Genomic DNA, 12,223 nt, shown 5'->3' on the forward strand with positions numbered 1-12,223 from the left:
CTACACAGAGGTGGCGTTCACGCATGCAGATAGAATGATTATCATTATCCCATGCATAAGTCCGGCCATTGGGCTACATGATACGTGTAGAGTGGCGGTCGGCTGCATTCATTCCCCACTACCAGATTACGGTAAACCATAAGGTGCTTGCCAGGAGGTGCAGCTCGCGCCATCCGTGGTCGAAAGAGCACGCGAGTTCTTCCAAGCTCCACTTGATGCATATTGACTTAGAATCATGGTTCATCTTGGATGATTGCACTATGGACGACACTCAGCTCACGGAGTCGTGAGCGACATTAACATAGCGAGGATCCTGTCTACATATGCCCACTCTCTGCCAACCTGCACCGTGTCGGTAAGCAAGGCTCACCAACGTCCTACCTGGCCACACTCACCCCCGAGATGTCTTAAGTGGGTTTCGGAAATAGTACATCATTATGGAAAACTTACTGATGTAAGAAATAAACTAGAATTCGCCGCTCAGTTGGCCTCAGCTAATGCTTACCTTCTCAGGTTGTTGTACGACGGGAACGACCACATTTACCAAGCTGATACCTTTTCCACGGACGTTTTACGCCTTTCCGCCCCAGATGATGACCACCTGAGGTATTCAATCCCAGCAGAAGAGCTTTACGAACGGGAGACGATAGAAGAGGGTCCGGCCGAAATCTGCTTGGAAAAGATCCTGAGGCAATTCGGCAGGGATCAGGATAAAGCTCTCTGTCTGTGTCTTCACAACCGAACCGCCGAGGCAGCAGAGATCATATTAGGATTTCTCCTCTGGGTTACTAGTGATGCAGTAGTGCGCGGTATATCTCAAGGTTTATCGCTTATATGTGTTGTTTTGGACTGTTTCACTGACCATGGGCTCACGCCGTTTCTATCAGGCATTCTGTACGACGACGCTGCGGTTCATCCTAGGCAACTCAGGCTCTGGAGCGAGTTCAATATCTGCTGTCTTGCAGTCTGGCAGAAGCAGAAGGATTTGACTCAGGCTTCGGTGACGGCGAACATTCCTCTTCCCGACCCATGTCTGAGCATTTCACAAATAGAAACATTTGGTGCGGAGCTGATTGCTATCTGTGACAGGATAGAAAAGCATGGACTAGTGGACTATGAGGTCGGGGTCTGGGAAGAAGAGATTCTCTCTAGTAACGTCTCCCGTCAATTTATACGCTGCTTGCATGGCTGACCTTACTATAGTCCTGGATTAGTGTCGGTCATTAAACCAGTCGATTCGATACAGTTGCGGATGCTTATCCAGTTAACTGATCGAGATGTACAGTAATCAGGGAACATGTGCCTGGCAACAGCAATAGCGGGTTTTCGATATGGTTGTCATCCTGTCATGGATGCGGTGAGATTGTCATACCAGAACTAGCATGTGACTTGGCGGGGTAGATAAAAGAGAATCCACATGAAGTCCGCTGTCGGGGAGTCATTTGCCAAACAAAAGCCACGCCGCAAAATGTCCAAGCATTTATCTATGTTTCAGTTATGCAATTATACGTTGGCCAGGGATAGGCTAATTCCAAGCTTTCGGGAATATTTCGAAACAGAAGCGTTCCGAGGACTCCCCAAGGACGAGGTATACGTCGAGAGCCCGCTCGACTCTGATGCACTGGAGCGCTTGAAACCTTTGCTTTCACTGATCTGTGACGGGGTGAGTAGCTGATGTTTACTAAAAGTCCTCTCGCTAGACTGTCTCCTGACACTATCATAGCCGGTCCGCGTAATACTTTCAAGGGTCATGGGGAAGGCAAGACTGCACGCCCCCTTTCCATGTCTCCACATCCCAGTCCTGATCTACGAGTCTTCAGTGCTCGATGGAAAGCATTTAGAGCTTGGGCGCGGCGTATATACGGACAGGGACGTTGGTCTGACCGGGAAATTGGTTCTAATGACAGTTGTTCCCACGCGTGTTAAAGTCATATTCGAGTCTTCAGCGACTCCTTAGGTCGTGAGACATAAAATAAATTCCGTGGAACCTACCAGCCATCCTTATCACTGTACTGATGTATGTTGTCTTCTGTGGAAAGGAATATGTCCCAAGGTACCTGGTATCCTGCACCTAGATTCGACAAGTGCCCCCGATCTGAAAAATCAATACTCGGTTCTTGAATATTTTCCGGGAACCGTGCCGGAGATGGGAAGGATAACGAATCGGTTGGACAGGAAAGTCCTCCTTGGTCTAGGTTACTTCCATAATGGAACCCCTGGCCTGTGAATTATTAGTCTCGTATATTCTGTTTCGTCGACATGTATGAGTTCCATACCGACCATGTTGACGAATGTAGGAGGGTCATGTATAATCGTGGGATGACAACGGAACTCCGACGCATGCGGAGGAGCCAGCCCCTCGATACGACCTTCCCCAACGCCAATATTGTCTTGTTCTGAACCAGGAGTTTCCATCTTTCGCTTCTTCAAGGATGTTTTCTCACGTCCAATGTCTTCTCGGGTCTCGTTGATGTGGTCTCGTGTGCGTGGCCTCCGTTTCTGCTTAGTGGGAGGTAGGCTGACAACACAGTCTGTTCGTCTCAGAGGGAATAGGAACGTATGCTTGAAACATCCTGGCGATGTAGGAATCGTGGCGGCCGCTTCGTGCTTTAAGCGCAAGGTTGACTTCATCAAACTCTGGTAATTCGTAGGATGTCGCATTGCCACATGTCGCAAGACATGGTCAGCGGGTTTGCTGCAAACTGGGCATTTGCTACCGAACCACAGGGTCTTCAACGCCCGGTGTTGTGCCTCCTCCGTCCTTCTGAAGTGCCCGTAGAGGTTATCATACCGGCTATACCCACGAAGACACAGAGGACACGCATAGGGCAGACTTGTGACATGTGTTAGAGTGCGGTACAACTGGAGTTGATCATTCGTGTGCTCGTCGGCTTTTGGCTCAGGGAAAATTTGGTTTGGAGAGCGTCGTCTCTTCGACTCTGGAGTCACCATACTCATTGATCTGTGTTAACCTGGCTTTGAAATAGACATGGCCTAAGCCGAGGAAAATGGACTTGGCCCATACGAGCCTGGCACAGTTCTCCGGAGCTCACATAATCAAATACCAAATCACGGTAAACGTTGGACAAGGTAGAGACCCCCCTTCTCAAGGGTCAATGGCCGATTCGTCAATGTCGGCGCCGGAGGATCTGCATGGTTCCCAAATTCTACGCTGTTTCTTGGATCGGTTCATAATGGTAGTCATCAAATCCCTGAGGGGGTTGTGCCACGTCTCGGACGAAGGATTCAACCCCCCAAAACCCCGACATCTTACGCATCGTAACAACAGGTCAAGCGACCTTATACTTCCAGGACTTTAAAAGCCAATCTGTACGTAGCATACGCACCTACTCAAATTGTTCACAACACAATGGCATCTGACGGAGAGGGTATCCGACGTGTACTCCCAGTGCGACTTCTTACATATGCCTCTCATCCCTCACTTCATTCATCCCGCTAAACATGGTGATCATTCCTATCCTGCTCAAGTGCTAGCTCTAGATCAATGCTCATGCCCTTTCCCAGTCCGAGAATTTCATCCGTGCAGGCAGTATTCCGACCGTCAAAAACCCCCTTTCTCTCAGCAGGGGGTATCCATACAATAGTTCCGCGCCGAGCGAGATCGATTACATAATAGTCGCCTTCGTTCGCTGATTCTGCTGATCTTTCGACTAGCTCCTTCCTCGCTCGGTTGGTGTCTGGATATTTCGTTTGCCCAGGGATCTTGAATTGAGATCCATCCCAGATATGCCCTTGGAAATGGTCGAGGACCTCCGCACGGTTGTCCAATTCCAGCATTTTGCGACAAAGAGAGCACCACATCCTTCCTTCCGCAACAGAGCAAAAGTTCTTATCGATAAAGGCTTCTCTCAGTTCTTCCGTGCGGCACGGTTCGACATGATGCTTGAGGTAGAGATGAGACCGATGGGCAAGCGACTCATTGGAGCTGGCTGGGAAGAATTCACCGCAGCTATCGTAGAGACATATGCGCCCGGCATCGAAGAAATAGTCTTCCACGTGGATACGCCAATCGCCAATAGAAGTGAATTCTTTGGTACACTCCTTAGCAGTGCACATGTATTTCTGCTCCAGCGTGTAGCTCATTTCAGTCATGATGGAAAAAGAAGGCCGATATTGTTCAGGAATCTTGAAGTCCGAGGATGTCGGTTGTGTGATTTTCAGGAAGAGATGTGTGATTTATGTAGCGACAGCAGAGTTTCCACTTTCGCTGGCATACTCATCCATAGAATTTGTCAGACACATTAGTTACCCAGAAACCTATTTATGTTGCTAAGTCGTTGTAGCTCTCCTTCGTCTCTTTCAGCTCATTGGAAACCCACCTTCCGTGCAGCCACCACGGAAGTCCACAAGCCAAGAATTTCCCTGTGCATTGATCAAAAAGTTCTTTGCTTTAACGTCTTGTTAAACAATATCGTTCTGATGTACTATTTCAACAGCGGCCTAGATCTGGTTCGCCCATGTCCGGTCGCCAATTACAGCCATATGTCTGGTAAGATGCGAGGCAAGATCATCACCGCGATGGTGAGCGTGCTTTGCAAAAATGGGTCAATAAAACGGTCCGGAATAATCAGCTAGAACCTCCTCTGCGTCTTCACGGCAATTCAACATTTCAATAGAGTGCTCCTCGATCGTCTACGAGAGAAGGTCTCTTTTAGATGTCTTGACCGTAAGCCTAGCATGATGGCACAGAGAAAGAAGAAAGGACACGAATAAGTGAATGGTATCATGTGAAGTGCCCAAATTCGGATATTTGGACTATGTCTTTGAAAGACCAGTCAATCCTTGCAATCCTCGGGGGATAATATTCCAAGCTGGTCGATCAGGTTTGACCCACAAAAGGCATACATACTCTCATAAACCTCGTTCTCAAGACTAATCTATAAGACCTCGCCACGAAAATGGCTTTGAGCCCCATTTTATATATATTACAGAGTAATGATTCCACACTGATCCTCTTTGGCACTGCTGCTTCTCCTTTTGGAGGTAGTAAGGTTGTGACGTGAAAACTAAGGTGGCAATGATTCTTGCTCATCCGTGCTGTATATTCGTTTAAGACGAGAGTCAACTTCCAAGAAGATTTGATACTTACTAGTATCTCCTCTTTTCTTTAGCATGCTACACAGAAGTTTAACATCCTCATGTCGTACTTTCTTCATTTGCCGGAAACTTCTGAGAACCACGTCGTCAACCAAATCATAGGGACTAAGGATGTGAGTTATCACCCTCATGCGATCTTTGTGACAATCAGTCCTTTACCTGAAATGCTTCATTTTTTAATTATACTGACCTTCTTTTGTCATATTATACGGGTGGGTGTATGTAATTTCAGCAGGCCACCAATGCGGTTTCTGTTCCTCGGGAGAGAACCGGGGCCCCCTCTCAGGATAGACATTCTCTGCCAGTATAAGCAGGAGCCTTGAGAGACTTGAACCGTGTAGATTCGAAAGTATATCCTCCAAAGAACTTGTGGCTTGTCGAACAGCCATGGAGAAAGCAGATCGGTACTGAAAATATAGTAGGCCTTCTAACTCAGTCCCCTTGCCTATTGCCATTACCTGAGATGCAGGCTTACCTGTACCGGCGAGCAAAGAGGCCTTTTATTTCCCCTGCATTACCGTCAAGCCTTGAGTGTAACAGTGTGATCTATCGCTCTAGGACAATTCCATGTGTGACGAGGTCAGTGCTAGGACACTTTAGGTCATTAGTCGCCTGCGAACTGATGAACAGAATAAGCACGGAAATGGTATTTTTGACGCGTCACCATTGTGAGCGCCCGCCTGATTTGATGAAACAAGAAACAAGAATGTAAAGAAAACTCTATAGTATAAGACTGACTTTCTTTATTTTCTGACAGGAATCGTGGCGCTGCATGTGCTTGCTTCCACGATTGCAACCGCGCTGTTGGCCCTCCGAGTTTGCAGGGCATCTCCTGCCTATTCAAAGCCGAAAGCTTACAGGCAGCTCAAGCCAAGCAGTACTTCACCTCTATGAACCAGAGGTTGAGTGCTTCCAATGATAAAAAGTGTATCACTGCTGGAAGCATCCGGTGAGGCACCGGTAAGAAGAGCGTTGCTTGAGTTTCACTGTTGCTCCGAGAGGCAATATCTGTAGTGAGTAGTAGGCATAGTATTGGATTCTGGATCGCTAGATGATAGCTCCGTATACCTTACAAAAATGAATTTTTTGGGTCTGAAGTGAATTCGAAATATTGCACAGACTAGTGTGGTTGAGAGAACTACGGGAAATTAATCTGCTCACAGCAGGCGCTCGCAAAACAGGCCTAGTAATATGGCTAAACAATTAGCTTCTGTTCCTTCTGAGATCTGATTGAGTTTTGGAGGTGGTGGGTCGCAGTACTCATTTGTCTGGCGAGCCCGAAATTGCGTGAGAACAAGCGAGCAGAGGAAGTGGCAAGCGGGTGGGAGGGGCATACTCGAGAACAGCCACGTGCAGGGACTGAGTGGGATTATGTAGTGACACTGGAGGCCACTGATGGGAACCGGGGGCTTAGGCGCAGTGCTTCTCTTGGAAGACCCAGGGTCACCAAGACATGAGAATTCAAGATCTCGGGAAGAATTTTCGCCGCAAATTCGCGGGGCGATTTGAGCTAGATGAGCCAGCCACCCTCTCAAAACCATGACCAGAGCAGGTCAGCGTAGCTATGCACGGAGCGACTGCAATGGGGCTGCATATCATATACAATGCCAGTTACAATTCTGACCCGCTGCGTGTTACTGCTCCCAGCCTGGCTGATGTAGCCCGGCCGACCCAGCACTCCCACAAGCATGACTGGGAGCCAATATCCCTGCGTAGGTAAATCTGGCATGCACGACGGATGACTCTCTGTATGAGATACATTGGGTGTCGTAACTTCCAGTTAGATTGATTATTTTCCGCAATGCTGACGACATAGCTGAGATTGTGGGCTGTGAGACCGCTTGGGCTCCAGCTGACAGCGTCTGATTTGGTCTAGTGATTGCACCAATCGGGATCGAGGGGAAGACATTGACCGAAAAGCACTTGGTCGACTGAGCTCGGAAAAGCGTTTCAATTTGATTCCCAAAAGGGTTTGGTTTTAACTGTCCAGGGCAATCGAAATCAACCCCTTTTGGGAATAGCATACACTAGTCAGATTCTGAAAAGGTACAACCTCCCCAATGAGGCGTACCGCAAAGGAAAGTTATCTTCTCCAACACAAACATGGCGCTTGTTTCCCTGAGCACGAGAACAGCACTCCAGAGACAATTTGAGGTGCTTGCCGACTTGCTATTCCCAGTTGACAATGTATGTGAAGTTCTCTGTATGCCTGGATTTGAAGCTGACGCAGTACAGAATCTTGGGGAGGTTCTCAAGGATCTAGGGCGTCAGTTCGAAGACAATGCCAAAGCGACCATTCTATATTTGAATAGAGCTCTCAAAGACGTACCTCGTACCCGGAATGAATCAAAAGTGAACGGACCCATCGTCGCTGCATCCAAAACGACGCAATTCGAGAATACTTTTACCGTCGTCACGATCTCAAGGAAGACGAAATATCACGATTGGTGGAACTTCTGAAATCATTTGAGCGTGGGGAGGATAAAGTCAAGGAAATCACGCAGTCTTTTGAGAAATATTCGGCAAACCCAAGCGTATTTTGGACGTCGTTCTCTAGTCCGCATGCGGGTAATAGCATCCAACAGACGGTCAGCGCTATAGAGCATCATTCTTCTTCGTCGCCGTTGGCTCGTCGACTGCTATACAGACGTCTGGCGGCACAGATAGAGTCAAAAGCTCAAGAACTTGAGAAACAGGGACATGTATTAAGACGTGGTATGTCGTATCGGGATTTGGCATTGCGACTGAGTGTTGGTCAGGACTGGAAGAAACACACGTCCAAGCTGCGAGAGGGAGAACGATGGTCTTGTCTGGATGCTGGTATGCTAGCTGCGATCAAGGGTACAAGCTGGAAAAGGTAAATATCAGAAGCATTTTCGGTTCGTTGGCTGACCAGTCTCAGTTGGGCCCGTACGAGCAAGGATGGCATCCGTGCTATTAATGAGTATCTCAAAAACGATCCAGTGACATCTACTTATCAAGTTATGTCGGCGACTTTACAGGCAATCCAAGATTGCTTCGGCCCTCCCGTACATACTTGGATTACACCTATGCCTTCTCTGACTCGCCCAAGTTCTCAGGAATCGGTTACCATGATTCCCCCAGTATCCCCATATACCCCAACCGGAGATCATCGAGACGCGCGAACAAAAAGGCGGCGTCTTTGCCGGGAATCGGATGGGGATCCACGCAATGGCCATAGGACGCGCAGTTCCAAGCGTCGCATTGAATTCGGACGCCGACGAGATAGGGAGGAAGGCGTCGGGACCCTCGAAATCCACTCCTTCCAGCCCAGGGAGCGCACTTCTGCCGACATACCACCCCAGCAGGAGGGTCCCCTTAATCCCTCGTGTGGCATAGAGGTCGCTTCGCAGGAGTCTCGCCCTATACAGCAAATCGACAGCACCAGTTTCTTACCGCAAATGGCGGAGCAAACAGCGGTACAAAGGGGCGGAGTTCAACGTTCCCTTCTGCCGGGAGCAGAGCAGGGCTCCATAGGTAATGAAATAGCAATCACTCCCCTTCATTCGCAGGGTTTCTCCGACCGAGATCTTATGAATCAGCAGCCATTTCCCAACTCTGACCCGTGCTGGACTTTCCCAAACTTTGACTCTGGGTGGACGCATGATACCTTGCTAGTTCCGTTTTCCAACTCAGATCCGAACTTCTTCTATAGTTATTGACTATCTTATTAATACATCTTTGCATTAAAGGGCAACATGAAATATCACCCCATCACATCTCCATTTTAGTGTCATTGTTGAGTGAGGCAGATAAAGCCTCACAAAGGGCCACACTCTTCCCGGATGCGATATATTCGATAGTTGTATTCGCCGGCATGTACAAGGTATCTTTGGCGCTAAGGGTGACCGATATGGAGTTGGCCCGTTTTATCTCGGCAGCTGTCATTCGATGCGACTTGGGCACAATCCTAAAAAATCCAGTTTCAGGACTAAGGCCCTGCCGACTTGCCGCTCTGTAAATAAGCACAGTACCAGGAGGCCCGGGAACAAATCGTCCAATTCGATTGTTGTTGAACGACCTGACTATTGTGTCGCCGACCTTTTTGGCGTCGGAAGACGAACATCCGAGGTACTCTTGAAACCATGCTTCATGAGGGAGCTGTAACCGTCAGCTAAATACCGGAATAAGCTCTGGTACACGCCCATGTGAACATACTTTCGCATTGAACTTCATTAGCTGCTGCCCATTCAGTCCACATCTCCTCGGGAATGACGACGATATCTCGGCTTCAACCGCGGCCAGTAAGTCGTCGGGTGGTCTTTCACCAGAGATAACGAGATATCCATCGTCATTCTGCATTTTTGTCTGACGGATAGTTTGGCGAGACGGAGAGTTTCGACGTGAAATGAGGGGTTCGGTAGTGTCGAACTGGCCGAGGTGCAATTGTCAAGCCACATATGGCTAGCGTTAGCCCTCCGTAATTGCAGCGAAGCCGAGGGTTAATTTGGAATAACCCACCAAGCAATGAAAGGGGAAATCGCCTTGGTTTTATGAAGAACTCGATGACGAAAGCGTCCCGTGCTAGAAATGGAGTGCCCGGCAAGCCTGGCCGCAATCATATTTTAAACGGAATTGGGTATCTGCACTGTTACTGCCTGACTCTTTCGGCTACGGGTGAGAATCATCGCCACTATCCCCGCACGTGATGGCAAAAATATATTGGGACGTGACGCCGTCCCCTGTAACTTAGCTCTCTTCGCTTAGACTTATTTAATACAGTAGGTTTCAGGTCCCGTCCCGGGTACCATCCAATAGATAAGCATCCATCCTTCACAATAAACCCCGTTATGCATGGTCATGAGATAAGACCTACTGTTCAAGACTCAACCTATCATTTTGACTCGGGCCACATGATGATGCTATGCACATACGGTTTACGATTCATTACTGCCAAGACGCTATAATGTGACAGTTCATGTTAATGGCTTCTGAAGCACGCCCCGTATATGGAAGGTAAAGAGGGTTTGGCGAACTCCGTCTCTTGGTCTGAGCGGAGCCAAACCCTCATTTAAGTAGACATTGAAGAATGCAAGTAGGTCCTACTAGCCGCCACGACTGCTAGCGGTGGGCTATTTTCTGTATAGTCATCGACGATGAGAAGCAGGGACGGGCAAATAAATAAGCCCGAAACAGAACGGATACCGAAGCCGAAACCAGTAAGGGAGGTGTGGCTGACCGGCCACGGATTACGTCATCAAGTATCGACTAGTTAACGTAATCGGGCACCCGACCGGCCGCCGGCCGTCGCGTTCGCCTACCAAAACAACGCGTATACCACTAAGTAGTCAATTTGAAGCTATACAATCCAATTTTCTTCAAATCGGAGGCCTTACCTTACAATAAAAGACTTGCTTTTGCAGTTGAGTCTTTTAATCAAGATATTTTTATCTTATACCAAGTGCTGCATGCGCAACCGCACTTCATATCAAGATATGTTGTTTAAGTAGTATATTCTCATAATAAACTATTCGCAAATCCAAAAAAGCTTTCTTATACAGATGAATCAATACTTAGATTTCTAATATAGATAAGCAAGACCTTTCTCGTATAATATTGCATGTCTATTATCTAGCTAAATTATTCTCAGAAGCTAAAATAAAATATGATAGGATGACATACCAAGGCGGGTGTCAAGAGTCGTGAGGTCATCGATAGCGGTTCTACAATCTTTCGTTATGATGTATAGAATGGGAATCCCTTATCGTTAGGCGACTAATCCCTCAAGAATTAGTCCATGCTGTGGATATAGGCTACCTTTGTCACTTATACTCGCATCTACAGTGTTTCGTGGTTGATTCCTTACCTGGGGGGCGGGCTTTCTACCCTGACAAGTAGATCCATCACATAAAGCCATCTAAAAGTATCTTTATAAGAGGGTACTGGATTCATTATTATACACCACGTTGGAGTAGTGATATCGATTGCCTTGGTCACGGAACTAGATTACTTACACTACAAAGTAGCTCAGGTGCAACATCTGAAAGTTGAGATGTAGAGTTATATACTTTTGTGGTGACGTGTGTAGCAACAAGTCGCTATTTGGGGAACTGTGAGTTTGCAGCCTTCAAGGGGAGATCGTATGAGAATGTCTCAGGAGAATGTCTCAGTTCGCTGATCCATCCATTTTATCGACTACGCTATGGACGTCCCAAATTGTTTACAGTGATGATGATGATGATGATAATTCATACGCTGGCCCCTCGCCTTAAGTTGGAAACCTAAACTGAGGTACAAGTGTGATGATATTTTCACTATCGATGGGGATAAGTACAGCTATTTATAGCTATAGTGTTGCCTTGTCTGGTCTCACCGCATATCCTGATCAGGCTACCAGAAGTAGCCTGTCAGATCCATGCAAGGTACATATCATAATCGGATATCACATCGTATCATCTGACCTGGGATCCAACTCCTTAAGCGATATGCAGGGAACCACTATCTACTCACTATGTACATCCATTAATTGTAGACTATTACTTTCCTGACGAACTTGGAGCCTCGTCAAGGCCTGTGTTGGCCGTTGCCTGGTGTTCTGTTCTGCCGCCCTCGTGGCGCGCGACTTCGAAATCTCTGCGACGCCTCTGCAAAATCCAGTACCGCCCCTAGGACGCTACCGTTCTGCGTGGCATCTTTCAACTTACCTTCCTTACCTTGGCCTGCTCCTCCTAGCATATCTGAAATGTTGTTAAACACGCCTCCGATTATCCGCCGCAATTCTTGCCGTAGGGCACTCAGCCGCGGGCAGTCAACTAATACATGGACCACGGTTTCTGTCGCTCCACATTCGCACTGCTCGTTATCTCGGAAGCCATGTTGCTTAGCATAGGTGGCGAGCCATGAGTGGCCGGTCCGAAGTTGCGCCAGCAGGTAAGCACGGTTGCGGGGAAGCGAGCCGTACAGTCGGCGCGTGCGGCATGCGGGTAGGGCCCGATTCATGCGCCGGAGGTGCCCTCCATTCTTAGAGGTCTTCCACTCTTGTTCCCATTCACTTTTGATTGTGTTGCGGATGAAAGCCTTCTCCCGCGATAGAAGGTGCTGGAACGGGTGTTTCTTTTCCGCCCCCACCGCTTCCTTGGCCAGA

The 12,223-nt window shown here is 48.0% G+C and overlaps 7 protein-coding genes across 7 annotated transcripts; 2 read left to right on the top strand and 5 right to left on the bottom strand.

Annotated features, from left to right (window-relative positions):
* Positions 1 to 437: 437 nt before the first annotated feature.
* On the top strand, positions 438 to 1,214 carry AKAW2_50214S (uncharacterized protein; the record flags this gene model as incomplete). Its single annotated transcript, XM_041690007.1, has 4 exons — positions 438 to 454; positions 514 to 821; positions 888 to 1,151; positions 1,204 to 1,214. 4 exons carry the CDS (start codon positions 438 to 440, stop codon positions 1,212 to 1,214), a joined length of 600 nt encoding a protein of 199 aa, XP_041543635.1.
* Positions 1,215 to 1,988: 774 nt separating this feature from the next.
* Positions 1,989 to 2,958, bottom strand: AKAW2_50215A (uncharacterized protein; the record flags this gene model as incomplete). The annotated part of the gene is made up of 2 exons (XM_041690008.1): positions 1,989 to 2,221; positions 2,277 to 2,958. The coding sequence occupies 2 exons, from the start codon at positions 2,956 to 2,958 to the stop codon at positions 1,989 to 1,991; spliced, it is 915 nt and encodes a 304-aa protein (XP_041543636.1).
* Positions 2,959 to 3,456: 498 nt separating this feature from the next.
* AKAW2_50216A (uncharacterized protein) lies at positions 3,457 to 4,113 on the bottom strand (the record flags this gene model as incomplete). The annotated part of the gene is made up of 1 exon (XM_041690009.1): positions 3,457 to 4,113. One exon carries the CDS (start codon positions 4,111 to 4,113, stop codon positions 3,457 to 3,459), a length of 657 nt encoding a protein of 218 aa, XP_041543637.1.
* Positions 4,114 to 5,027: 914 nt separating this feature from the next.
* On the bottom strand, positions 5,028 to 5,892 carry AKAW2_50217A (uncharacterized protein; the record flags this gene model as incomplete). Its single annotated transcript, XM_041690010.1, has 7 exons — positions 5,028 to 5,058; positions 5,111 to 5,121; positions 5,169 to 5,254; positions 5,309 to 5,542; positions 5,594 to 5,615; positions 5,680 to 5,712; positions 5,857 to 5,892. The coding sequence occupies 7 exons, from the start codon at positions 5,890 to 5,892 to the stop codon at positions 5,028 to 5,030; spliced, it is 453 nt and encodes a 150-aa protein (XP_041543638.1).
* A 383-nt stretch (positions 5,893 to 6,275) lies between these two features.
* AKAW2_50218A (uncharacterized protein) lies at positions 6,276 to 6,659 on the bottom strand (the record flags this gene model as incomplete). The annotated part of the gene is made up of 2 exons (XM_041690011.1): positions 6,276 to 6,313; positions 6,455 to 6,659. 2 exons carry the CDS (start codon positions 6,657 to 6,659, stop codon positions 6,276 to 6,278), a joined length of 243 nt encoding a protein of 80 aa, XP_041543639.1.
* A 1,176-nt stretch (positions 6,660 to 7,835) lies between these two features.
* AKAW2_50219S (uncharacterized protein) lies at positions 7,836 to 8,801 on the top strand (the record flags this gene model as incomplete). The annotated part of the gene is made up of 2 exons (XM_041690013.1): positions 7,836 to 7,975; positions 8,021 to 8,801. The coding sequence occupies 2 exons, from the start codon at positions 7,836 to 7,838 to the stop codon at positions 8,799 to 8,801; spliced, it is 921 nt and encodes a 306-aa protein (XP_041543640.1).
* A 52-nt stretch (positions 8,802 to 8,853) lies between these two features.
* Positions 8,854 to 9,441, bottom strand: AKAW2_50220A (uncharacterized protein; the record flags this gene model as incomplete). Its single annotated transcript, XM_041690014.1, has 2 exons — positions 8,854 to 9,240; positions 9,298 to 9,441. 2 exons carry the CDS (start codon positions 9,439 to 9,441, stop codon positions 8,854 to 8,856), a joined length of 531 nt encoding a protein of 176 aa, XP_041543641.1.
* Positions 9,442 to 12,223: the final 2,782 nt, after the last annotated feature.

Source organism: Aspergillus luchuensis, chromosome 5, assembly GCF_016861625.1.
Source record: "Aspergillus luchuensis IFO 4308 DNA, chromosome 5, nearly complete sequence".
NCBI classification, from domain to species: Eukaryota; Fungi; Ascomycota; class Eurotiomycetes; order Eurotiales; family Aspergillaceae; genus Aspergillus; species Aspergillus luchuensis.